The sequence below is a fragment of the Lutra lutra genome, chromosome 6 (genome assembly GCF_902655055.1).
Source record: "Lutra lutra chromosome 6, mLutLut1.2, whole genome shotgun sequence".
Classification (NCBI taxonomy): domain Eukaryota; kingdom Metazoa; phylum Chordata; class Mammalia; order Carnivora; family Mustelidae; genus Lutra; species Lutra lutra.
In genome coordinates this window covers 96,246,429-96,274,187 of record NC_062283.1, presented here as the reverse complement: position 1 = coordinate 96,274,187, position 27,759 = coordinate 96,246,429, and the positions used below count along the sequence as shown (strand labels likewise).

Here is a 27,759-nt window from a genome sequence, read left to right as displayed (position 1 = left end):
ATAACATGAGCACAGTAGTAGCTGTTGAGATTATGCAGGAAAAGAGCTCGGCAGAGTATCTGGCATCATATAATAAATGCTTAATAAAATGTGTATACATGTAAGTAATATATATGTATTATATAATATATGTGATATATACATGTACACATTTGCTAATGTCATAAATATGCATGTATTTATAAGCTCTTTGCAGCAAGCAGTATAACTCTTGGGTATTTTTCTTCTTTCTTCTCAATTTTTCTCTTTATTTTTCATTCAGCGGTTGCCTCTCCATCATATAAAGCAAAGATTTCAGAAGGGACATTTGTAGTCAGTCAGCAGTAAAAAAGAAACAGTATGGCAGTCTTGTTCTTTCAAAAGATACTGAGACAGAGACAGATTTTGTAGACTTTGTTTCAATTCCTGAGGACACACTAACAAAATTTTGGTGTCTTTTGTAGTAAATAACCCAATGTTATTATACCTTGTCTGCCAGTAGACTGAGCATACTACTAAGGTAAATTCACTCAAGGTAGGCTAGGTAAAATGTTGCACAATTTCTTGAATATTTTATTTGGCAGCCATTTTCTGGATTTGAGGAAATTGACCTACTCTTCTTTTCTTTGTGTCTTGTGTGATGCTGGTGATGGGAATTAGGTTCCATGACTGCAGAGGTCTTCAGTTCTTACTTACAACACAAATGGAGGAGCTAAATAAATTCCAGAAGCTAGTAAGAGAAGCTGTAAAAAGCCTGGAGGGGCCTCCATCTCGTAATGTTATTGAATCAGCAACAATCTGCCACCTCCGACCAACCAGACTTCCTCTCAACTGGTAGGTAATAAGACCAGACATGCAAAGAAATGGAGTCAGTTCCATTCAGCTAGATGTCTTCTGAGAGAAGAAACAGTGACTCATTTAATAAAAGTTTTTTCATTTAAATTCAAACAGAAGTGGAAGGAAATATATTATTAATCTAACTTGTAAAAAACTCTTCAAGGACCACGTACTGAAAACTGTGTATTTTTTTTTTTTCTTAAATGGCATGTGTGCTGTAAAGAAAAAATGAAGTGTAAAATACTAAGTCTTTTGTAGAAATTAGCCAATTGCTAGTTATGTTTGTAAATGTTTCTCTGGGTCATTTTTCTTTTTCAGCTGTGTCTTTTGTAAGGCTGATGAATTGTTCACAGAGTATGAATCAAAGCTGTTTTCCCACACGTGAGTTCTCTGATTGATTACCATCAGGAGAATGAAATGTTTACAAGACTTGGTGTTTTGATTTATAAGACTGTGTATTTTCCTCACATTAACCCTCCTGTGTTTTTTCTTTAATTACAAGAGTTCAGTGAATTTTAGCATGTGATCATTTAACATGTTCAGTTTCACTTACACAGAAGTTACCCCCGGATGCTCATGTCCTTTAGTAATACGTTAGGAGGGGACATTTTAGGGGACTGACAGACTTTCAAGTCTGACACATTTCAGCTCGAATCCCTGCCCACTCTTGTGGGCAGATTGCCTCTGTAAATCTCCTTATCCTCATTCATGAAATGACAAACCAATACTTACCTCATTGAATTTTTTATGAATATTAAATTTTAAAATGCACATGATTGCTTAGCAAAGTGTGTGATACATAGTAAGAGTTCTGTAAAAGGTTAGCTTTCATTAATATACTTTCTCCAACACAAATTGGAAGTTACCATCCTGTGTCAAGCAGTGAGTGCATAATAGCTATGGTATTAGCAAAATTATTCCTGTTTTACAAACAAATCAAGAAAAGGCTAAGTTCTGATTGCCTTGAAAAAAAGAGATTGATGGTGTGCTTTGAGATCATCCAGTGTTTTTGTTTTGTTTTGCTTTTGCATGGGTGGTAGTGGTGGTAAGTTTGTGTTTTGTATTATGATAATTCTCAGACCTAGATTTTAGCATAAAAATTTATAGCCATTTTTTATTATGTCAGATTGCTGTCAAGATACTGGACAAATTTATAATGCCTCCAGCATTTTTAGAATTGCTATGGTCTTCCAAAGACTTGTTTCTCTGTTGACTCTGCCAATAGGACTTTCACAATGCTTATTAACCCACTGACAGTAGTTCCTGTTGTTTTGTTCTTACATGTTTTCAGCGTCAAAGGCCAGACTGCAATATTTGAGGAGATGATAGAAGATGAAGAAGGGCTGGTGGATGATCGAATACCCACCACTAGCCGGGGTCTGTGGGCAGTAAGTGAGACAGAGAGATCTATGAAAGCATTGCTGTCATTTGCAAAGTCACACAGATTTGATGTTGAATTCATTGATGAAGGAAGTACTTCAATGGACCTTTTTGAAGCATGGAAAAAAGAATATAAGGTACAGCATTTCAATATTTTTTTCCAACATTAAATTTTTTCTTTTCTATATTAATTTTAATTACTACTTCTCTTTGCTCTTTTCAGAGTTTTTAAAAATCTGCTTTAGAGTCTTGAGGTATCATAATTTCTGTTCCCCTAAAATGTAATGATTTTAATGAAAAATAATAAATATAATAATGCTGAACAAATAATGAACTTCTGTATATTAAATTACTAAAAAGAAGTCATTATTAAAATGAAATTGGTATGAAGCCTTTTATTTAGCTGTGAAAGTGTTTCCTTCTATTCTTAGCTTGATCTTACACTGCAATTCTGTGAAATTAGAGTTTTGTTTGTTTTTGTTGTGTTTTGTTTTGCTTTGCTTTTGCTCTGTGAATAACAACCAAACATCAATAACTTTGAAGATTAGAGAACATGGTAAATATTTCTCAACCTACAAGGCTGGAAACCATTGCAGTTAATAAAGTAGAATGTAGCCCTTTATATTTATATTTTGATAATTTTATCATATCACAACTTTGTACTTGATTGAGATGCCAAAATTCATTAATTTTGAATTATTCTTTATATTTGAATTTGTTATCCATTATCCTATTTTACAGGTGAGATGGGTGAGGAAATGAAAGAATTGTTTTATTTATAATATTATAATTCCATTTATATCTTTTTTAAAAGTCCGAAGTTCTTTTAAAGCCAGATAAAAATTTCTATCCAGAAAAAGAAAATAAGCTATTGGTAATATTGTCTCATATGTTTGATAAATAGGGGAATAATACTTCTATAGTTGAAATCATTGATTCATAATAATTTTTTTCTTCTCACATTATACTAAATGTAAGTGCATATTAACACATAATTACAGCAAGCGATTGGAAGACAGTGCTATATACAGTGTCCAGTTGCCCCTGCATTTTACCTCTGGGCTTATTTTGATGATATACTATGTCTTAGAGGATTGCCTGTCATGCAGTTTTCTCAGATCTTTGTGAGATTTTTTTCTTTTTAACTTGCAGACAGAACTCTAATATACCAATGCAAATTAATAAGCTACCGTTACACACATCAGTCAGGCTCTACCTCAGAGCATAATGTTAGTGAAGAAAGCATATCAAAGATTTTATACTGACTGATAACATTTCCATAAATTTTAGAAACATGTATAACCAAATCATTAAGAATATGTAGATTAGTATGACTCAAATGAAAAGTACAGAATAAGTCCAATTCAGAGTAGTGGTTAGTCCATTGTAGGGGCTTAAAGGAAGAATGTGCAAGGAAAGAGGGATGCAGTTGATCCAGAAACAGAGACTTTCCAAGGCATTGGTATTCTCTTTCTTAAATTGGATGTTGAGTACTCAGTTGTATATTTTAGTATTCTCATTATCATATATACATATTATTTTGAAAATATGAAATATTTTATAATGAAAAATATTTCTTAAAGAAACAAAGCAGAGATTCCACTAGGCTAATATTGACGTATAAAGATCTGTGATCCCACCAAATTTCTTTGGGTGTTCTGTTCCTAGGATTCTAAAGGTTAAATATTCTGTAGTGGCCTGTGGAGGTTATTCAGTCATACAACCTCATCCTAAAAAATGGCCCAAAAATTACTTGTGTCTTAGACACTTAAAGAAAAAAAATACGTATATCTTAGACTTCACTGAAGACTTTTGATCATGGCACATTTTGGTGGTTTTAACCAGTTTTAATTTTGTGCATTAATTACCACTGTTTTTGTGTTTTCTGTTTTCCTAGTTGCTTCATGAGTATTGGATGGCTCTGAGGAATCGTGTATCTGCTATTGATGAACTTGCAATGGCTACAGAACGATTAAGAGTACGTCATCCTAAGGAGCCAAAGCCCAGTCCACCTGTTCTTCATATCATTGAACCACATGAGGTAATTTGCAAGTAAATCAAAAAAAAGAACACAGCCAATAGATGGCACAAAAATCCAAACTCCATAGAAGAGTCAGGACAGTGATCTCTTCCATAAGAATGTACTTAATCTCTGCTCTTAGTCTGAGCCATATAAAAGTGTTTGGTTTTATAGGTCGAAATGGACAAGAAGGAACAATGTTGTATCTAATACATGCATAGAATTTCACTGTTTGGGTTCATTTGTTCTCTTCAGATCGCATATCCGTGTGTTTCTGAGCACCTTCTGTAGGCCAAAATCTAAAGGGGGTCTCAGTCAGTTGTTAGACATATCTCCTTCTTATCTCAGTTTTTTCAAAGGAAAAGTGCAAAAGAAAAGTTTTTAATTGTTCTTACCTTCCTTAAGAACAATCAAAAACTTTTCTTTTGCACTTTTCCTTTGCTACTAATGAACAGATATTGACAGCTTATCTTCTAATAAATCCCTCTTTATATCCCAGGATTAAAAAATGACTCCCCCAACCTTTTATCTCCCATACTAAAATATAATTTCCTTTATAGTTTTATTCGTTGTATGTGGGGGGGGGCGTGTTTTGTTTTGTTTTGTTTAAATAAGCTGCACGGGGCTTGAATTCATGACCCCTAGATCAAGACCTGATTTGAGACCAAGAATCTAACACTTAGGGGCGCCTGGGTGGCTCAGTGGGTTAAGCCGCTGCCTTCAGCTCAGGTCATGATCCCAGGTCCTGGGTTCAAGCCCCACATCGGGCTTTCTGCTCAGCAGGGAGCCTGCTTCCTCCTCTCTCTCTGCCTGCCTCTCTGCCTACTTGTGATTTCTCTCTGTCAAATAAATAAATAAAATCTTAAAAAAAAAAAAAAAAAGAATCTAACACTTAACAAAGACTGAGCCACTCAGATGTCCCTATGTGTTTTAACTTTTAAGTCGTTCTCTTCCTATAAAGCTTGGAAACTTTACCTTAGAAAAATTTAAAAATACTCATTTTATACTATCTGAGCTTTTAAAATATGAATTATCAGTAGTGTTTTCCTCTGTAACCAAATTTCTTACTTTCATAATCTTATTTTCATAATCGTCTGTCTACTGTTTTCTTCTGTTTTCATCATTGTCTGTCTGCTGGGAAGGGGTATGGGTGTAGGTGTGAATGTCATGTGAAGGGAGAGTTCTCCCTGGGTTTCATAAATCACTTTGACCAAAGCAGCAGATCTTTTAGTTTTTCTCTATTCCATAGATATATTACTGAAAAATGGTACATAAATAGAATTCAGGTTGATTTTTAACCAATTTCAAGTGTTTTGCAGAAACTTTCTATTTAAAAGAATTTTGTATTGAATTTTGTCTTCTGTAGAGCCGTGTGTGTGTGTGTGTGTGTGTGTGTGTGTTATTTCCTTTTAAAATATCCACTATCCATTTTGCAAATTCAGGTTTTCACATGTCAATGGATTTTTTAAAAATAGGACACACTAATTTAAGTGTGTCCTATTTTTATTAAATCCATTGACATGTTTAATATAATTTTATCATCTTTCTAAGAGAGAGAATAAAAAGTTGTGTTGTTTTGCTTTTTAGGTAGAACAAAATCGCATAAAACTACTAAATGATAAAGCTGTTGCTACTTCACAGCTTCAGAAAAAACTTGGGCAGCTTCTTTACCTAACAAACTTGGAGAAGGTATTGTGTTTAAAGATGCTACTTTTTCCCATGCTGTATATCCATAAACCTTTGTGACTCCTTCCATTTAATCTGTTAGTCACGTAATTAATGATACAGGGTTTTTTTAATCTTTTGTTTATGTTAATTATATCAGTCAGAACACTAGTCATATCTATAGTAACTGCATAGATCACAACAGGTGATACCTATAGAATATTTAAGTTACACAGATTATGTAAAGGGTGTGCACTCTAGAGTATAAAACCGTATAAACAGACTGTCATTCAAAGCCTTGAATAGTGGAAGTATAACAACCTTTGGGCAAAAAATGCATAATCTATATGTACTTATACGTGCATTCATTAATACATATATAGTTTTTTTTTAATTTGTTATTTGGAACTATAAAATGTTTGGAAGGCTACTAAATCACAAGATGTAATGATAAATTACTGTAATTCAAACCACTTTTTCTGAGTTGTGATCAATGTAGTTCCATCTTATTATAAGGATAAATGGCTGTTGGCAGTACCTTACCAGAAAGAGATATAATAGATTTTTGGATAGAACAAATGAAGGAAAGCAGTAGACTAGAGTTGGTCCTGAAAATGGATACAAAATACATTTAAGTGAATCAATAAATCCCAGTGATGATAAAATGAGAAGTTGGACATTCATTATAAATAAAATACCATGGTAGTTGAGAAGATGGTCTTGGGACCTAGGCAGTTCAGGTTTGGATCTTGACACCACTCTTTCCTACATATGGGACTTTACTCAAGTTATTTACCTCTCTTTGCCTCATCTGTAAAATAGGAATAACAGCATTACCTTGTAGGGCTCTCTTGAGGACTGTATGAATTATATATGAAGTGCTAGAGCTGTTCTTGACTTACTATGCACTTTCTAGGTCTTTGCTATTAGTATCCTATTGTTACTGATATTACTGTGATGACTACTAGTATTATCCTGGCAGGAGGAAAAGATGTGGGGGAACTTTTTTTTTTTTAGAACTTATTTATTTGAGAGAGAGAGCGAACAATCTCATGGGGTGGGGAAAGGCAGAGGGAGAAGGAGAGAGAGAATCACAAGCAGACTCCACGCTAAGTACAAGCCCCGCCACCTCACAGCCCAGTACCATGACCTGAGCTGAAATCAACAGTATGACACTTAGCTGACTAAGCCACCCAAGTGCCCCTAGATGGGGAAAACTTTAAAGTCAGTCTCACAAAATTCTAGCATTAGAGAAGTAACGTTTGAAAAAACTTTTTGATATTCCTGAATGTGAGTTTTTTAAATGTTAGATTTCTGTACTTTAAATGTGAAAGTCAAAACTAAGAGATAGTTAATTGTTAGTTACAGGAGAAAAATTGATATCCTGTATTTGTCGAATCATTTTTTAAAAAATTAAAATTCTAAGGATATATAATCTGCCTAGAAGATCAAATTCAGCTAATAATAAAAGAAAAAATACTATGACGAAGAACCATATTAAGCTGATACCATTTCCTGCCAACAAATAGGCAGAGATTTTTAAAATAACACTCCACAGAAGTGAAAGGGCAGTGAATGGATATTTCATGTATTACCAATAAGAATATATTTATATAGCCCTTTCCTGAAAATACTTAAACATGTATTAATAATTTTAGAGAATTCATATCCTTTAACTCAGTAATTCTTAGAACTTTATCCTGAGTATTCTAAGTAAATAGAAATTTTGGGAGTGAATTAGATTAAAAGATAGTTACTGCAGTCTTGTTTGTAGTAATAATAAACTAAAAGACTAAGTGTCCAAAAAAAGCTCAATATTTACATATAAAGTCATGAATTATTGTTACAATGAAATTATGATATAAATATTGTAAATGGTGTCTTCAGGAAATAAATGAGATAAGAGAATATTCATGTTAGAAAGTTGAGAGAAAAAAATAAATAAAATTTAAAAAATAAAATTATAAATGGAATATAATCCCAATTTTATATGACTGTTTAGTTGAATAAAAAGTAAGCGAAACAAATTTTTACATTTTCTGGCAGTCAGCAGATACTTATTGAGATTTATATGCATTATAGTGGGAGCTTGAGATAGACAGACTTGGTCCTTGGCCTCAAGGAACTTAATTGATCATTTAAAATAATAGAATGGCATACATTCAAGAGTTCTGAAGAAATTTAAAGATAAACATGTTATATTATTGATCAGCAATTTTCAGTGTCCGGTAACAAAAAACCGGTCAATTTCCAGTAAGATTTCAAAGCATAAGGAAGGTCTCCCAGTAAACATATATTGAATCACTGTTATACCTGAAATTAATACGTTATGTGTCGATTATATCTCAGTTTAAAAAAATAAGTTCTGGGACGCCTGGGTGGCTCAGTTGGTTGGACGACTGCCTTCAGCTCAGGTCATGATCCTGGAGTCCCGGGATCGAGTCCCGCATCGGGCTTCCAGCTCCATGGGGAGTCTGCTTCTCTCTCTGACCTTCTCCTCGCTCATGCTCTCTCTCACTGTCTCTCTCTCAAATAAATAAAATCTTTAAAAAAAAGTTCTTCAGAAGAAATTTTCTGAATACTAAGTAACCACATGAGATCTTTCTTTGTCTGGGTACTGCTACTTCTATATGGGAATAGCAGTGATGTCTTACCATTACCTTATTAACATCTGTTTTTAAAGTCAGTGGAGTCTTGTGGAAGCAAAAATGTTGAGGTGAAATGACATTCCAGGGAAGGAAGAGCTCTTTCTAGGTGAGCTGAGATTGCTGGCCATTGTCTTGCCTGAAAACATTTGCAGTATCTGGATACGGGCTGAGATTAAGGTCAGTATTGCAGAGGGGCTCAAACAGGAGAAAGAGAACTCAGAACTTTTGATGGCCAGATGAGCTAATATTACATTTTGGAACTTCGAGGAGCTTCAGATGCATGACAAACTCTCCTCATTTGCTAAGTGATAGGGTTGCATGACGACTGGGCCTGAACTAGAAATATAGAGTGAAATCTTGGTTTCAGCAGTACTTCAGAGACAGTTCCTCCCCAAGGGAGCAAGGGTCCAACAACAAACACATAACAGGTCAAACACCATTTGAAACCATGGTGGCTTTATTTTAAACTTAAAACCCATTCCCAGAACCAGCTCAGCTTTTTACTAGATTGAGGTAATCAGCAACTCACCCCTCAACCTAACTGCCTACAGGGGTAGGAATAATCCTCTGTGAAAGAAAATAACATCTAATTTTGTCTGTGTGTTTTTTCATATAAACAAAGAAGTGTAGCATACAGTAAGAAATTATAAGAAATGTGCAAGGTAGGAAAATGTGACCAGTAATTAAAAGGGAAAAAATGAACAATTGAAGCAGATCTATAAATAATCCAGATTGTGAACATAGCAGGAAAGGACTTTAAAGCAATTATGATTTATACATCAAAGAGAGGAAAGGCTGGCCAACATAGATAGAATGAATTGGAATGTATACCATAGAATCAGATGGACATTTTGGAAAGACAAAATCCAGTATCTAAAATTAAAAACTGGTTGGATGGTGACTAGAAACAGAAAATGACAGAAGTAGTGAATTCAAGTATGGTTCAATAACAAATACCCAGTTTGAAGAAGCATATAAATAAAAATAAAGAACAGGATATAGTGAGAGAGATGTGGGACACAGCCATATGATTGAAATATATGTAATTGAAGTTCCAGGAGAAAAAGAGGCATATGATACCAGAGCAACTTGAAGAGATAAGGCCTGAGAGTTTTCCAAAACTGAGGAAAGATAATATCTTATAGGTTCAAGAAGCTCAGGGAACCCCTAACAGAATAAAAATAAAACTTTTCAAAACACCTATGAATAACATAAACTGCGAGAATCCAAAAGTCTTGAAAATATATTTTAAGCAACTAGAATTGGGACAAAATCTGGTGACTGTATACCTTCTCCTTATTGACTACACAGAGAAACTGTTTGCTGCTTTAACACTTTAAAGATGGCATTCCACTGTTACCAGGTTTCAGTAGCTTTATGCTGTGTAACCAGGTAACAGTGGAACAACATCTTTAAAATGCTGTATTTAAAAGTGAAATTAAGATGTATTTACGTTATGGAACTTCAAAGAATTCCTTCCCAGTAGACTCACACTATAACAAATATTAAAGGAGCTTCTTTGGACCAAAGGGACGTTATCCCAGGTTGAAGAATAGAACTACAGGGAAGAATGCAGGACAAGAGAAAGCTTAAGTATGTAGGTAAATAAAAAGATCACTGACTGTGTAAAGCAGGAGTGCTGATGTTTGTGTAGGATATACAACATACCCAGAACTGAAATACATAACAGTAACTTAGGAAGAAGGTAAGCAAAGGCAAACTATTACAAAATTCTTCCATATGTCAGACAAATGGACAGAAAATATCAGTAAGGTTATCTAACATTTGAACACTGAACAACCATGACCAAATTGACATAGCGGCTACAAAATACACTCTTCTTAGGGGTACGTGGAACATTTACCCAAATAGACCTTGTGCTAGTTAAAAGAGCAACTCTTAAAATTTGTAAAAGATGAAAATTGTACAAGATTATGTTTCCTGACAAAAGGAATTAAGTTAGAAATCAATATGGAAGTATAACCAAATGTTCAGAAATTAACAACACACTCCTGAATAACCCATGAGTTAAAGAAATCATACCAGAAATTAGAAAATGTTCTGAAGTGAACAAAAATAAAAATCATGGGACAATGTGTAGCTAAGGTGTGCTTAGAGGAAATTTAAAACTTTAAATCAGGGATCTGAAAATACTATGCATGGGACAAATCTAGCTCACTGCCTGTTTTGTAATTATAGTAAAGTTTTGTTGGAAACTAGCCACACTCATTCCTTAAAATATTGTTTATGGCTGCTTTTGTGCTACATTAGCAGAGTTGAGTAGTTGCAACCAAAATTATATGGCCACAAAGCCAACCTGGCCCTTTATGGAAAAATAGTAATCCTCGCTTTAAGTAAATTTTAAAAGAAGAGATGATGTAAATTATGAAAAATTGTTTATAAAATGCTCCATAATACCCCTTGTTGTATGTGCCCATGGATGATTTCCCACACTGACTCTGGGTTTGGTCACATGACCTGCTTTTGGCCTGTGACAGAAAAGCGCACAGATTTGAATAGTACATGCACATTGAAGTTTGCCAATCTTGTTGCTCTTTGGAACTTTGAGTCATTGTGAGGCAGCCCAGATTACCTGTCTTCAGGAGCAGAAATCTCCTCTTAGCCCTTTCTCTGGACCAACTTATCTGCTGACTGCTAGACATCAACATGAGGCCATAATAGACCACCTAGCCTCACACAACTCAGCCCACCCCCAGATTACTCAGTTGACCTGTAGAATCATGAGAAACTCCTGTTTGTTTTAGCTACTAAGACTTTAGGTGGTTTGTTATGTTATCTGATACAAATCAATAATAGAAGAAAATAATTCAACTTTAAAAAAAAAAATCCTTGTATTTTCGTTAATGGAATTGTTTTGAACCATAGAGTTGCTGAATCCATGCACAATTTACCTTTTTTTTCCCCCCACTAAACAGAAGTCAAGAGATAATGAAAAAGTTGTTTAAAATGTTTAACTATTTGGTTAATGAAACCAAAGACTTAAAACTTCAGTGATCTATGAGTCTAATTTACTATCCTTCAGGTCTTCCTCAGTATTAAAAACTGTCCATTTGGTAATTTCTTGAAGCTCAAACATTTTTGAGATAGTTTTAGAGATTTTGAAGAGAACTGTTATACTTCAATATAATTTTTGGGCAAAATGGGTATTTCTGCTTTCTAGTTATTTGTTTTGCCTTAATGAGATAACAAAAGAATATGGAGAAGAAACTAGCATTAATAAGGAGATTTGTAAATAAATGCTGCCCCTTCCCAAGTTTGTAATCGCCTGCCCAGTGAAATGTACAGAATAAATATTGTCTGTATATTTTTTAAGGAGCATTTATTTCAGAATTCCAAATTATATTTTTTAAAATAATACATTATTTCTTTATAACAAAAGCTAGCTTGAATGTAAAATTCTGAGAATTTACCTGTTTTATCACAATTTGCTTTTTACTTTGCCTTTTACAGTAGTCACAAATATTAGTAATATAGTAACTTTAATAAACTGTAAGGAAAGTTATTTGCATTTTTTATTTGTTCCGTGAATGTTATTTGTTAATCCTGGGAATATTAGCATTAAGTAATACATTAGTAAGTCATTTTTTTTTTTAAATTTTATTTTCTATAAACATATATTTTTATCCCCAGGGGTACAGGTCTGCGAATCGCCAGATTTACACACTTCACAGCACTCACCATAGTACATACCCTCCCCAATATCCATAACCCCACCCCCCCTCTCCCAACCCCCCACCCCCATCAACCCTCAGTTTGTTTTGTGAGATTAAGAGTCACTTATGGTTTGTCTCCCTCCCAATCCCATCTTGTTTCATTTACTCTTCTCCTACCCCCTTAACCCCCCATGTTGCATCTCCTCTCCCTCATATCAGGGAGATCATATGATAGTTGTCTTTCTCCGATTGACTTATTTCGCTAAGCATGATACCCTCTAGTTCCATCCACATCGTCGCAAATGGCAAGATTTCATTTCTTTTGATGGCTGCATAGTATTCCATTGTGTATATATACCACATCTTCTTTATCCATTCATCTGTTGATGGACATCTAGGTTCTTTGCATAGTTTGGCTATTGTAGACATTGCTGCTATAAACATTCGGGTGCACGTGCCCCTTCGGATCACTACGTTTGTATCTTTAGGATAAATACCCAGGAGTGCAATTGCTGGGTCATAGGGTAGTTCTATTTTCAACATTTTGAGGAACCTCCATGCTGTTTTCCAGAGTGGTTGCACCAGCTTGCATTCCCACCAACAGTGTAGGAGGGTTCCCCTTTCTCCGCATCCTCGCCAGCATCTGTCATTTCCTGACTTGTTAATTTTAGCCATTCTGACTGGTGTGAGGTGATATCTCATGGTGGGTTTTGATTTGTATTTCCCTGATGCCGAGTGATGTGGAGCACTTTTTCATGTGTCTGTTGGCCATCTGGATGTCTTCTTTGCAGAAATGTCTGTTCATGTCCTCTGCCCATTTCTTGATTGGATTATTTGTTCTTTGGGTGTTGAGTTTGCTAAGTTCTTTATAGATTTTGGACACTAGCCCTTTATCTGATATGTCATTTGCAAATATCTTCTCCCATTCTGTCAGTTGTCTTTTGGTTTTGTTAACTGTTTCCTTTGCTGTGCAAAAGCTTTTGATCTTGATAAAATCCCAATAGTTCATTTTTGCCCTTGCTTCCCTTGCCTTTGGCGATGTTCCTAGGAAGATGTTGCTGCGGCTGACGTCGAAGAGGTTGCTGCCTGTGTTCTTCTCAAGGATTTTGATGGATTCCTTTCTCACATTGAGATCCTTCATCCATTTTGAGTCTATTTTCGTGTGTGGTGTAAGGAAATGATCCAATTTCATTTTTCTGCATGTGGCTGTCCAATTTTCCCAGCACCATTTATTGAAGAGGCTGTCTTTTTTCCATTGGACATTCTTTCCTGCTTTGTCGAAGATGAGTTGACCATAGAGTTGAGGGTCTATTTCTGGGCTCTCTATTCTGTTCCATTGATCTATGTGTCTGTTTTTGTGCCAGTACCATGCTGTCTTGGTGAGGACAGCTTTGTAATAGAGCTTGAAGTCCGGAATTGTGATGCCACCAACTTTGGCTTTCTTTTTCAATATTTCTTTGGCTATTCGAGGTCTTTTCTGGTTCCATATAAATTTTAGGATTATTTGTTCCATTTCTTTGAAAAAAATGGATGGTACTTTGATTACTTTGATAGGAATTGCATTAAATGTGTAGATTGCTTTAGGTAGCATAGACATTTTCACAGTATTTATTCTTCCAATCCAGGAGCATGGAACATTTTTCCATTTCTTTGTGTCTTCCTCAATTTCTTTCATGAGTACTTTATAGTTTTCTGTGTATAGATTCTTAGTCTCTTTGGTTAGGTTTATTCCTAGGTATCTTATACATTAGTAAGTCATCTTAATTATCAAGTTTATTTAAATAGCAGTTGCCAGCATTTACTTTTATAAATGAGTTGTAAAATGCATATCAGGTTTTAAAATGCAACTAATCTCTTTTTTAAATTATTTTTTTGAACAGTCTCAAGATAAAACATCAGGAGGCATTAATCCAGAACCTTGTCCAATCTGTGCTCGGCAGCTGGGAAAACAGGTGAAATAATAAATAGCATGTGCATTTATAAAACACTTTATACCTTTCAAAGGTGTAATTTTTATATATATATATATATATATATATATATAAAACACCTATATATATGTGTGTGTGTGTGTGTGTGTATTACACCTACACTATTACTCCTAAGAGAGCTATTTTATATACATATATATACTAAGCTTCTCACCTAACCTTTGGTCCTATTTTTAAGGTGGAGGTCATTTTTGCTTTGGATATAAAATTGTCATGAGAGAAAAAGAGAGCTATTTTATGTACATATAAAAGCTCTCTTTTTCAAGCTCTCTTTTTCTCTCATGACAATTTTATATCCAAGGCAAAAATGACCTCCACCTTAAAAATAGGACCAAAGGTTAGGTGAGAAGCTTAGTGCCACATGTTTAAACCGTGTTCCTCCTTAAGTGATAGGTGAAAAGGTATTTCTAGAATAACCCCACATTTTTCACTGAAGATGCATAGTTTTGCATATTTTTTCCAGTCACAAGATCAAGTCTAAGTAATTTGACTTTGTCAGTTTAATATGTTTATTTGGTAATTGTACAGAAATATAATAGATCATATATTTACTTAAGTTATTACAAAGGTATAGTAACATAGCTCTTATTTGGGATTATTAATATTTAAAAATTAGACTTTAAAGTGTAAATAATATCTATCCTAGTGAAATTTAGATGTGATTTTTTTACAAGGCCATTGTAATAGAATAAATCTTTCTAAGATTGGTGTACAAATTTCTATAAACTTAATGGCACCATATTATTTCTCCTCAAAGAGATTCTTTATCCTACCAACTGTGATTTTTGAAACTACAAATTTCTACTTTGTATGATAAATCATATATGATATCAGAGTATTAATTGCTCCTCAAAATTTGAAGTGAGTAAAAGTGTTCTTGGCTGCTTTTTTCTATGGAACCAAGAGTAAAAAGTTAAATATATGAGCTCCACATTCTGACCAGCAATAATCAGACAAAAAGTACCTTTTGGTCTCCACAATTTATGAAGAAAATGGGATTAGAAAGGATATTTTATTGATAATAAATCTTAAATGCACCAGTATTACTTTGGAGACCAAGTAGAATAGTAATGTACAGATGCTGCTGATTTCTGAGAAAAATCACTAGTAAAAATATGATAAAAGTCATGATAAAAATGGAAAGGGTCAAAAGGTAAATAGTACCTTTTTTACTTTTAGTTTCAATGAGATTCACACAACTGGGTGAATCAGAAATTTTAATTTATGTCTTAAACATTTCCAGTTTTTAAAGCTCTTTCATATACATAATTTCATTTAATTTTAGTATAACCCATATTTCCTTCACTTAGGAGAACATACTGGAATACAATAAAAGTAACAATACTTTTCTTTTTGAATTCTGTTCCTCACCACAATCTGTAGGAACTCTAGATCGTTTTTATCTTCCCAGTTCTCCTCTTCCCCTCCTAACGTAGAGGATCAATCAGAGATAACTCATAAACTGGCTAATACCCCTGGAGGCATTGCCATTTGTCTGGTCTTCTGTTTGGGCTGCTTCAGTCAACCTCCACTCACTCCCAAGGCTCTGGAGCCAAGTGTGTGATTTCTCCTGAATTGCAGGTGCAGATGGACTTTCAGCTTGTCCACTCTGAGCTCTCATGAGCCACAAAAGTTCTCTCAAGTAGAGGAAGTGCCCCTCATCCCTACTGGCACTGAAGGTACACAGGGTACAGAATACTGCTGTGTTTACAAAAATCCTAGTGAGGGGCACGTGGGTGGCTCACGTGGGTGGCTGTGTCGGTTAAGCAACAGACTCTTGGTTTCAGCTCAGGTTAGGATCTCAGGGTCATGGGATCCAGCTTAGCCCGGAGTCTGCTTGGGACTCTCTCCCTCTCTTCCTGCCGCTCCCCCTTTTCTAAAATAGATAAATATTTAAAAAAAGAAAATTGCTAGTGAAACAGCTCTTTAATTTTAATGCAGCCTCAGCTCCCGATAATAGACACGAGAGAGCAGATGCACAGCTAGACAAAGCATGAACAGCTTCAGCTAGTAAAACCCCAAAAGCCCCTCCCACTTCTCAGAAATTATTTTCAAACCAAGTTTATATATCTCATTTTTCTCCTTCCTTAGTGTGAGTTCTTTTCTAAGGGACTTCTTAGTCTGTCCTGCAAAAGCACCCCAGATGGGCCCAGCCATGCTTCTTTCTGTGCGTATGCATACATTTCTGAATGCTAGAAAAACACAGCTTAGTGCTTAGAACCTAGTCATTCGTAATACCACTCAATTTTTGTTGTTGTTGTTTACCAGGTGAAAAAGTTAAATAATTTGCATAAGTTGCCATAGCTTTTAGAACTGACCCCTCACCTAAAACTGGTGCTCTTCTGCACCCCTCATTGCCAATATCAGGGAGTCTCCGTGGTACCCTCCAAGAGTCAGAGCTATTGTACTTTTCTTGAAGTAGGACAAAGGGGTTTTCAAAAATGTGTTTTTATGTATTTGGTTTTTTTTTTTAAATAAATCTAGAACCGCTTTTAAATAAACCTGAGATACTAGCCCATCTCATTTTCTATATAATAAATACTGTAACATGTAAAGATATAAATCCATTTAATGAGTTATATAGAATATATTGAGGATGATATCTCCAAATTAATGTTGTTCTCAGTCCCTCTACTGTATCTGCTGTTGCAGTGCTAAAGGAGTAGTTTACATTTTTCCTAAATACTGAAATGAGAACACCAACTTCTTACAAAATAATGGTGACTAACTGTTAAGCTCACAGAGTGAGTAGAACTAAAGACTGAAAGTGTATTCTGGTTGAACTAAAAAACAGTTAATTTTGAAGTACAACTTAGCTTTTATGACTTACAGAGTGTTAACATCATAAAATATTCAGGAAGTGAAATTATGCTCCCTTATCCTCCTTTTAATATATTTATAGATTAGAAGGCTTTTTTTTTTTTTTTAAGATTTATTTATTTATTTATTTATTTGACAGAGAGAGAGAGATCACAGTAGGCAAAAAGGCAGGCAGAGAGAGGGTGGGGGGAAGCAGGCTCCCCGCTGAGCAGAGAGTCCGATGCGGGACTCGATCCCAGGACCCTGAGATCATGACCTGAGCAGAAGGCAGAGGCTTAACCCACTGAGCCACCCAGGTGCCCCTAGAAGGCATCTTCAATAGCGCTTCAGTGAGGTATGTTCTGTGTGTTTTCTTTTTCAGTGGGCAGTACTGACCTGTGGACACTGTTTCTGTAATGAGTGCATTTCAATTATTATTGAGCAGTACAGCGTGGGGTCTCATAGAAGCTCCATTAAGTGTGCCATCTGCCGCCAGACCACATCTCACAAAGAAATCTCTTATGTCTTCACCTCTGAGAAAGCCAACCAGGAAGAAGATATCCCTGTGAAGGTAAAGTAGGTTAAGAACATGTGGAAGCATAGAGCAATGTAGTAGCAGTCAGTATCCAATAGTGAGACCATCAAAATCAGAACAAGGCCGGCATAATGAATATGTAGAAACCACTCTGTCTGTACGACCACTGCCTGAAAGCCTCAGCTTTACCATCTACGCTTTCTATGTGGGAGGAAGGCAAGAAGGCTTTTTCAAACATGGCTGGCCATCGTCAGGTCCACTGTGGCAGAAAAGTAACATCTTAGAATTTCAGTTTTCCATCATCTTTGTTGGTATTTCTGTCTACTACAAATAGAGCTCTGGTTAAATTAGCGATTTACTTAGAGAAAGTTTCTTCCTCATTCTCTCATTCGCCCTAGATAGCAGGGAGAAGGGATAGGCCCAACCTAATTGGAGGGAAAAAGAATGCTTCTGAAGTTAATGGAGACTGTCACAGAAGGAGGTAGTATACTTTCAGATGACACAGATTGGTATTTCAGAGCCAAAACTTGGCTTCATTTTCCTAAATTTTTCCCGTGCTTCATTCTGAATTCCAAGAAAATGACTAGAATTTGAAATCCAAACAGGATAATTGGACTTTCTCTCTAAGGAGCATTTATCTAATGAAAAACCTTTACTAGAATTTTTTGTTCTTTCCTCCCTTAAATGCGCTTCTTTTTTTCATCCTAATCAGACTTAGACAAAGGACAAATCACTATATGATTGTAGTAAGGAATATAGGCCTGAAGGAGTAATTGAGAGTTAAAAATTCTTATTTTTAAGGATTGTATTTTTTGAAGAAAATTAACAAGTTGAAACTATCAGGAGTTAGGGCTCCCCCTCCTGACAAAAGTGTGACTGATTTAAAGTTTGTTTAAGTACTGTTTATCCCTACTATTATTTGAGTAAAACCTGGAAATACCAATAACATTGCTCTCTAGTGTGTTGAGATAAACAAAATCCCAAAGTTGGAACGAACATTCATTCATTCCATACCTGTTTATTGGACACATAGTGTGTGGCAGGCAGTATGCTGGGCCTCACAGATACAACAAACACTCCTTAATAAAACAGACATGATTGCTGTCCTCGTTGATTTTACAGTTTGGCAATGGAAGAACAGAATTTGAGTTGGGGCAGTCAGGAACAGATATTACGCAAAAATAATTAATGTCTTACAATTGTGATAAGCCCTCCACAAGAAAATCAAACTTGGTTTCTCTGAGGGAATGACAGTTAAGTAGGTGCCTAAAGGATGAATGAATTCAGCAGGCCGAGGGAAGAGAGACGTGACCTTGTGGGAGGAGGCTGCCAGACAGAAACAAAAAACAGTACATAGAAATGTCTGAGACAAGGAAGATCTTAATGGAACTCAGTGGCTGCAGTGTAGAAGGCACAAAGGACAAGTAAATGAAATGAATCTGGAATCCAAAGAGGGACCAGATGCTGAAGGGCCATCTGAAGATTTGAGAATTTTCTTTTCCTGTAAACTGAAAGGCATTACGTGTAATATGTAGAGAAGTATCATGATCAGATTTGAATCTTTAAAAGATCCCTTTTGTGCAGTGTAGAAATTCGATTAGCAGGACTAGGAAAACAAACAGAAAAACTTTGGAGAGGACAGATCAGAAGGCCACAGCAGTAGTGATGGCGGTTTTGATTAGGTCAGTGGTAGTGGAGGTAGAAAGAACCAGTTATAGTCATGAGGTATTCGAAGGTTAATTAGTAAGATAGAATGCTGGAGGGATTGATTGCAATTTTGTAAGAGACCCCCTGGTTTCTGAAGTGAAAAATCAGATGGATAATAGTACAGTTACTGATAGGAGGTATTTGGAAGAGGAGTACATTTAAACATACTGGGTTTGAAATACCTAGGACATCCATGTAGCAAAGTGTTGCTCTGTGGAGCAAGAGATAGAAAATTCACAGTCACTGGCATAATGATGTGTGAAAGCCATGAGAGTAAATGAGATTACTTAGGGTGAAACACAGAAGTTAGCTTCAGACCATGTCCCCTAGGACTCCATAGCTCTTTAAAAGTTGATTAAAGGGGGAAAAGCTGAAAAGGAGACCAGGAAGGAGCAACTGGAGGCATCAGCAATCAAGTAGAAGCCAAAGAACTACTTCCATAAGGAGGCAGTTACTAGATATATCCAGTGATGCTGAGGTGGCTCAGTGACCCTGTGGACCAGTCTGGCTGATGGAGGTCATTGATGAACTTCAAAAGAGCCTTTCAATGGAAATTTAGAGGCAAAAGGCAGATTAAATTGAAAGGGAAGGAAGAGGGAACAAGAAGTGAATAAGTAGAGAAAATGCCCAACCATTTTATAAATTTAGCTGTGAAGTAGAAAAGAGAATTATAGCCAGTAAGAGATACAAAGTGCACAAGGAGGGCTTATGGGGATTTTTTGGCTTTTGGTTTTGGGGGGGGGGGGGTGTTTGTTTTAGGGTTTTTTTTATGGTAAAGATTCTTGAGTATGTTTAATCTCTGGCGAAGAAGGATAGTTTGAAGATAAAGGAAAGAGAAGGAATAATCTGCAGTGTAATAAATTTCTTCAAAAGACAAGAGTGTTGACATGTAGAGAGAAAGTAGAAATCTCATTCACATACCAGGGAGAGGTTGGGCTACTACTGAGCAGATAAGCTATAACGGTAAATGTCCTTGTTAGAGGATGGGCTCTCCTAGTCATTTCAGAAAGAACAGCTATTCGGTACTCCAGATCCAACTGCAGAAGCAGGTGACCCAAGTAAGGTGGAGGAGACAAGGTGACAGAAGATGAAATGGTAAGACTTGAACGTTGGAGGGGTTGTCCAAGGGGACAGACAGTGTCCTATCTAGAGTTGAGATACAGAGATAGGCACCAAAATTCCTCCATGAATGAAAGGTAGTGTTCAGTAAATGAGAGCAAAGAGTAGCTTTCGGGATAACTGGGTTTCATGAGGCCCAAAAGAATGGAAATTTTTACAAAAATGAGAAATAATGATCTGAAACCTGCATCAGGGACCAGAGGACACCAGTAGTCATAGTTCAAGAAAGCACTGTGCTCAAAGGACAGCCGGGTTCTAATTATAGCAAGGAAGTAGAGCACAGTATTTCTACAAAAGGTTAAAAGTGGGAAAGAGTTTATTGACCATAAAGCACTAGTAATGGGGAACTACCGGAGTTGGGAGTGGAATGAGAAGAGTGGGAGGGTGGAGAATGGGAGGGAACTGTAGAGCAGTCTGGGAATAACACAACTGGCAAGGTTAAGTGATGAGAAGATCATGATTTCAAGGGGTTGTGTAGTTCTGCTCCCTCTCTGGGAATCCCCTGGATAAATGTGTATTTTTAAATCAAATGCCAAAGAGTTGCTGAGTGAAGAGGAAGGTGGTCTATGGTGCACTCTCCTGATCAGCCCTGATGAGGCATGTGATAGTCAGGCTTGATCCTCCTCCCCGCCCAAAGAACTGCTTTCCTCCCGGCTTCCCTCTCCCTTTCTTCCCAATCCTGCACTTTTCCTCTCCTTCCCTTAAAAATAGTTTTTCTTAGCCCTTCTTTCTCTTGTCTCTTCCTTTGGCCTCAGGCATCCCAAGGGCCACAGATGGCACTCGTGGTTAAGAAGGGCTGCTGACCCTTAGGTAAAAGCATTCATCACACTGTAAGGAACGAGTGTGAGGACTGCTGCGTCAGGCTTCATGCCGCGAGGTTTGGGAAGTGATTGCTCTAGCTACCAGTAAACAGCACAGCCTCTGTGAGACTGAGTCACGGAGCCCATCAAACCCAAACACCTGTTCATTTTATGGCACCTTTCCTAGACACACAGGAGAGAGGTCAGGACAGTTACATTCACTGTCCTTTTGGGACAGGAATATCAGTGTACAAATACTGTTTGTTATTCTCTTCTTCCTGTCTTTCCTGTGTACTAATAAACACATAAATTAATCGAAGCATCTTATAAAAAGTTACGATTACAGAATTTACTGAAGTTAATTTTTCTTTCCTCATAGGTGCATGTACACTTGTATTTCCTTTTTATTAAACATGACTGATTATTATACCTATTATGCTTGTAAGTTTTATCTGTCTTCCACATTCTCACATTACTTCTTGCCAGTTACTTCTGCTTCTCTCGCTGCCTTTACTGTCACCATTTGTGCCTGCCACTTCTGCCTTCTGCTGCCTGTCCCCTTTTCTAACTTCTGTCACATTTCTGCCCTACTGTCTGCCACCTGCTCTTTGAAGCATCTGCCTATTGTTCTCTCAGACACTCTCTGCTTCTATAACTACCCTGCTGAACAGTCATATCATCTGTTGTGAAGTTGAAGGAGTAATCATATATAAAGATAATTCTATATAAATAAGTAAGGCACTGTTTTAAAATTTTATAAATATTAGTTCAAACTAGTGCTAGCCTTAGGGATTTTTCTTTTATGTTGATTATCAAATCTCTGGCCTTTATTACAATGCCAAGAAGTAATTTTTTTACTTCGTTGAATTTTTTGTATCATCCGAAATGTTTATTTCACTCTAAGTAGTAATGTCAAGACTCTCAGAGCAGACAGTATATCATACATAATCATATAGCTGGTCTTGGAAAAAAGATAATTGGAAAACATAAAGATAGTATTAAACAATATAAGACTTTTTTTTCTGCTGGTATTTCACAATATAAGGAATCCTGTTGATGGACAATAGACATAAACTGAGTATTGCGATCACAGTGTTTCCTTAAGCAGACACATGTAAGTTAAAGATTGTATTTACTCTAACGTCTGTGTGACAGTATTCCTAAATGACCCTTGGAACCTACTGGGCATTTCGCAAAGTAAACAAAATTCCCCTTGCAAGTTCTGACAACTGCCAGGCATTTGGGATGGTGAAGTAGGCTTCCTGGCAGAACATACACCCCACGTGGCATGTTCCTGTGTTCTAAGTTTGGATAGGTTTCATTTTTGTCAGCGGAAACCCTGACTGTATGATGGACACAGTTCTTATGTCATAAGAAGTTTCTATCCAGGAGCAAATATTCTACGTGGGTATAGCCACAGCAAAACAGCAGCCTTCCCACCCATCCTACACACAGGCACAACTGCTTCATCTTCTCAAACTTCGGAGTGTCAAATAACTGGCCTGCTTCCTAAAATAAAGATTTTTATCAGGCCCCATTCCCATTTAAATTTTAACTAATTAGATCTGAGATCTTGTCCAGGTATCTGCATTTTTAATAAGTAAGTTATTGATGATAGAGCTGTCTTACACAGCCTCTTTGTAGAGGGGGAAAAAAACAAAACTATATTTCTGCACTCACACTCCCGAAGAATTTTAGCAGTATCATGTGTCAAGTTGTAAATGTAGAATTCTGTTGTTTTTCTTGAATTTTTGTTCAGTTATTCAAGGATGACTTGTGAAGTCTATCTTGTACTTTCTAAATATAGTGAAACATCTGGATGGAAAAGAACTGATTCCAAAATTGTGACTGGGCCTAAAATAATTGGGTGAATATAATCCATAAGCTTTATTTATTTGAATATACTTAAGTATATCTAAATATTTTTATATATAAAATATATAAGTATCTTATATATTTTTATATAAGATACTTGTATATGAACATTAACTGGTAATTTTAGAATGTAATTGTTTTTGTTAGAAAAATGTCATGAGTAAGTATAATTATAATCACAATAAAACAATTTCTATTCATTGGCCAAGTTAGCGGTTGTAATTCTGAACTGTTAGGGAGTCTGGATTTAAGTTAGCAATAGCTTACAAAAAATCAAACACACAATAGAGACTTTAAGATGTAAATTATCTTTATGAAGTTACCATTCTGAAAAACTTATACTTTGCTGGGTATAAATTCCATTAAAATGTGGAAAGGACATTGTTCGTGAAGTGGGGACTTCGGTTTATTCACTACTATATCCCCAGCATCTAGAAAAATGCCTGGTAAATAACAGGTCCTCAGAAAGTATAAATGGTTGGATGGATGGGAGGATGGATGGACGGATGAACAGATAAGCAATTGATTACTCTTTACATATAATATCTCTAAAAGCCTTTGGGTACAAATAAAATTTTTGATTTTTTTCTAGTTGTTAACCTGTCTCTTTAAAATCATTATGCAAAGTGTTTAAAGGGACAGAATGATATTTTCATGGCCTAGTGCACTTGTAAGATTTCCCACTGCATGGGTGGTATTTCCATTGGACTTCATTCAAGTAGCATGTGAATGCTTGAAGAATCCAGCCATTGCCCCAGGCATATGCTTGAGAAGTGATCCTACTTCATGAAACCAGTCATGCAAGCTCTATAACTGCACCAAATATGTATCTGTCACTATTGACATGGGTTTGTAGCATGGTGAACAGGTGCAGACAGAAATAAAACAATGTTAACTGATCTTACTCTGCAGAAACCACTATGGATAGTGGATATGGTTCATTCAAAGAGTAAGCTGTCTTTCAAAAAGAAGTGTCCAGAATAAAAGTAACAAAAGTCAGGTAACACCAAAACAGAAATTACTTTATACTGAACATTCAAGTTATTTGCAAGTTTTAAGCCCACAATGAAAACCTAGAGAAAAAAATCTGTTATCTGTCACCATGTTAAAATTCAGTTGGTCATGTTACTGGTTAGAGGACATAGTTCCCTTTTTGAGGGGAGAGGGGAGATGAGTTGTGTAAATTTGTCTTCTTTAAAGTGATGTTTTTCAGTCAGGTGAAATCTTCCAAAAATCTCTAATCTCAACTCCTTCGTAGTATGTTTTAATGACTGCAAAAATCAATCCATGTAATAACTGGAAGATTAAAATAAAACCTGTGCTGTGTTTCAGATGGGATTGCCTTACCTCTCACAAAGCCGAAACTCCTTAGCTGTGGCAGGTGCCACAGGTTAGGCATCCACTTGACCCTAGAGCAAGAGGAGGCCCTGCAGGAACAGCAGCGCCCAGCTCTTAAGCCCTGACAGATTCAGAGGGCTGGTGTGCCTGTGAGGTGACAACTTTAAGTTATAGGCCTCCCTCCCATCCGCTTGGATCTCTTATCCATCTGTAAGAAATAAGGGAAGACAAAAAGTGTATTTATTTTTTTAGTGGTAATAATTTACACAAAAGAAAAATAAATTCAGAATAAAATGGAATGCAGTAGTTGTCCTTCATTCTACCTTATTTGCCTTGCCACTATGATCAGTTTCTGGTTTTAGTTCTAAAGATCACTTTCAATAATACACACAGGTTTTGTTTCTTAAAACACTAGCTGTAGACACACAGGATCTGCTGTTACCTCACTTCAGAATATGAGGAAATTAGTGCATCTATTCCTCTTTCAGTTTTTCGTCTCTTCCACATCCTAATTTTTGTTATAGTATCATATGGAATCATTTTTATATTATGATGTTTAATAGCTTTCACATTTTATTACTTAATTATCAGTATGTCTTCCATATCTACTCAGTAAAATAATGAACAATATTATACACTGTAGAATCAAGCAGAGTGATTGAAGTCATGTAGAAAGGAATATAATTCTATCTTGTGGATTTAAACTTTGTTTTTGAAGAAAAACCTTCCAAGCACTCCCATCTAATGGAACTTCTGACTTTTTTCTAGAAAGCTTTCTTAATGTCTGTGTCAACTCTACCTGGCACTAAGATCCCTGTAATGCTCATTGTAGTATTTTTTTCACTGTGCTGTACTACTTCAAGAAATTTTATCATGATGAGTGTGTGAATGGCAAATTCCAGAAAATGACTTCATTTTGCTTTCACTTTTGAGTGGTAAGTGACTGACAGCCTCCTCTAATGTAAGCCATGATTTGATATGTTTCACATACTAGTGTGTATGTATTTAACATATATGGAATATATATGTGTAAGGTCTCTAAATATATGTATATTGACATAAAGTAGTTGCTAAATAATATTCTCTAACGTTTGGTGAAAAATAAGACTGCATTCATCATCTGCACCGTTCGACTTTCTTCTAATGTCCTTCAAGACCCGGCAGCCACTTTAGCCCCTAATTCTGCCAGTGGAGCAAAGCCATAACCATGAGATTCCGTAGATACTACAGCGAAAAAGTAAGAGAGGAATGTGGACAGATTAAGTAAATAGAGAAAATAGAGGGACTCAAGGGAAGAAGGGCAGACTGGTGACAAAGGGCTATAATACAAAGCAACAGTAACTTTCCTGTCATAGAGCACTGGTTTTATTTCTATAAATCAAGTGCAAATAGCACTTTGCTGCTATAGTAGGGAGATCTCATATCTTCTCTTTCCTTTCCTGCCTTCCCTAAACAGGGATTCTCAGCCATAGGAAGTAGGCATGAAGGTAATAGAATGAAGCCAACCACTGCATATCTTCTACACCATACTCAAAGGTTTTACCTATTCCCTCCTCTTTCCCCAATAAGAAGACTTTAGGGAAGGAAAAGCAGTCACTCTACAAATGACCTGATGAGATATGTAGTCCCATTCTGGGGGGTTGGGGGGGAGTATTGGTCAAAGTCTAAATACTACTTGATAGCTTTATTATTAGAATTCTTTCTGTCTACTAAATATATGACAAACAGAAGTGAGTTTTACATCCTTTTAACAAATTTAACAAATTTTAACTCAAACTTTAGGTTCTTAGAATTTTATAACATGAACCTAAGACTGTAGAGCTGCTCAATCAAGTTTAACTGTGTGATGAAAAACTAGCTGCACTTATTTGGAGTAGTAAGAGGCTGCATGACATTTCTGATCTTTAGGTATGCAACTAGACAACCTCTAGGCCACACTTCGTAAGAAATATTCTTTGTTGGCCTTTGGTACTAATGGGTATCTGCTGTTTTTTTCATTGCCTCGACTTCTACCCAAAAGTCTAGAGCTTTTAACTTTGTGGTTTATTTTCCAGAAAGTAGAAAGACTGCCTGTATATGTAGCTTGGAGACCTTGTTCGGTTTTGTTGATTAAATTATAAGCAAGAGAACAAAGATTTTCCTAAAGAATATTTTGTATGATTCTTTTGCTATAAAGAAAGAAAATTCCATCCTTTTTTTTTTTTTTCTTTAACTGTTAAAGTACTCTTGACTGCTTACCTCATGAGTGGAACACCAGGAGAGGTACTGACTTGATCTGACTGATGACACTTCATACATCTCCCATCCTGGTTCTCCAGCTGACCTTAGATGTAGTGCCTTAGGGAGAACAACCATGAAGATATGGTCTGGAGAAGGCAGAGGACAGATGATGTGTTTTTACTCCACAGCAGGGTCTTCATCATTGATGTTTCAGAAACATGAAGAAAAGCCAAGCATTGATCACAAAGTCAGGGTTGGTGGATATGTATCTGGAAAAACCAAAGAGACTTTCAAGAAAGGATGGAAATAAAGAAAGGGACAAGAATTTCAGGGCACCCGGGTGGCTCAGTTGGTTAAGTGACTGCCTTTGGCTCAGGTCATAATCCCAGAGTCCCAGAATCGTCCCACACTGGGCTCCCTGCTCAGCGGCAGGAGTCTGCTGCTTCCTCTTGTGCTCTCTCAATCTCTCTCTCAAATAAATAAATAAAATCTTGGTGTGGTGTTTGTTTGTGTTTTTTTTGGTTTTTTTTTTTTTTTTTTTTGGTTTTTTTTTTTTAAAGGAATTTCAGAAGAGGACCAATTGTGCTTATAATTAAATACAACTTTATCAACGTAATGTGTTAAGAAGTAGTCTGGCAGTCTTGTGGGATTTCTATTCCCATGTATCCTCACAAATACATATCATCCCAGCTTAATTTTGCATTTGTATGTTTACTCATACAGCTAAAAAATATAAGCTAAGCTGGACTGAGGCTACCAGTTTATCTGTCTTGAGAATATTCATACTTTGGTACGTTGTTAACACCTTGCATAGGGATAGATTCGTGTGCACAATTCCTCATCCTAATCTCTTTTGTGCCCCTTCTGTGATCTCCTCCAGCCCTGCCTGTATATAACCCATCCCTTCTCTGTGTTGTAACCTTTTTTAACAGAGTACTAGTTTCTGTAGCAGTGGCCACACTGAATAGTCTTCTCAGAAACTGACAGATGGGGTGCTTGGGTGGCTCAGTGGGTTGAGCCTCTGCCTTTGGCTCAGGTCATGATCTCAGGGTCCTGGGATCGAGCCCCACATCGGGCTCTCTGCTCGGCAGGGAGCCTGCTTCCTCCCTCTCTCTGCCTGCCTCTCTGCCTACTTGTGATCTCTGTCTGTCAAATAAATAAATAAAATCTTT

The 27,759-nt window shown here is 36.3% G+C and overlaps 1 protein-coding gene across 4 annotated transcripts in view; it reads left to right on the top strand.

Moving 5' to 3' along the window:
- The window catches only part of SHPRH (SNF2 histone linker PHD RING helicase), a 91,153-nt gene that overhangs the window by 49,216 nt on the left and 14,178 nt on the right, over positions 1-27,759 (top strand). For 3 of the 4 annotated variants that reach the window (XM_047733063.1, XM_047733064.1, XM_047733067.1), the window contains exons 19-25: positions 640-813; positions 1,135-1,197; positions 2,108-2,333; positions 4,094-4,237; positions 5,804-5,905; positions 14,084-14,155; positions 17,376-17,564. In XM_047733063.1, the coding sequence (XP_047589019.1) occupies positions 640-813; positions 1,135-1,197; positions 2,108-2,333; positions 4,094-4,237; positions 5,804-5,905; positions 14,084-14,155; positions 17,376-17,564 (970 nt within the window). The remainder of the gene's footprint in view (positions 1-639; positions 814-1,134; positions 1,198-2,107; positions 2,334-4,093; positions 4,238-5,803; positions 5,906-14,083; positions 14,156-17,375; positions 17,565-27,759) is intronic. The other variant, XM_047733065.1, reaches the window with a different exon arrangement.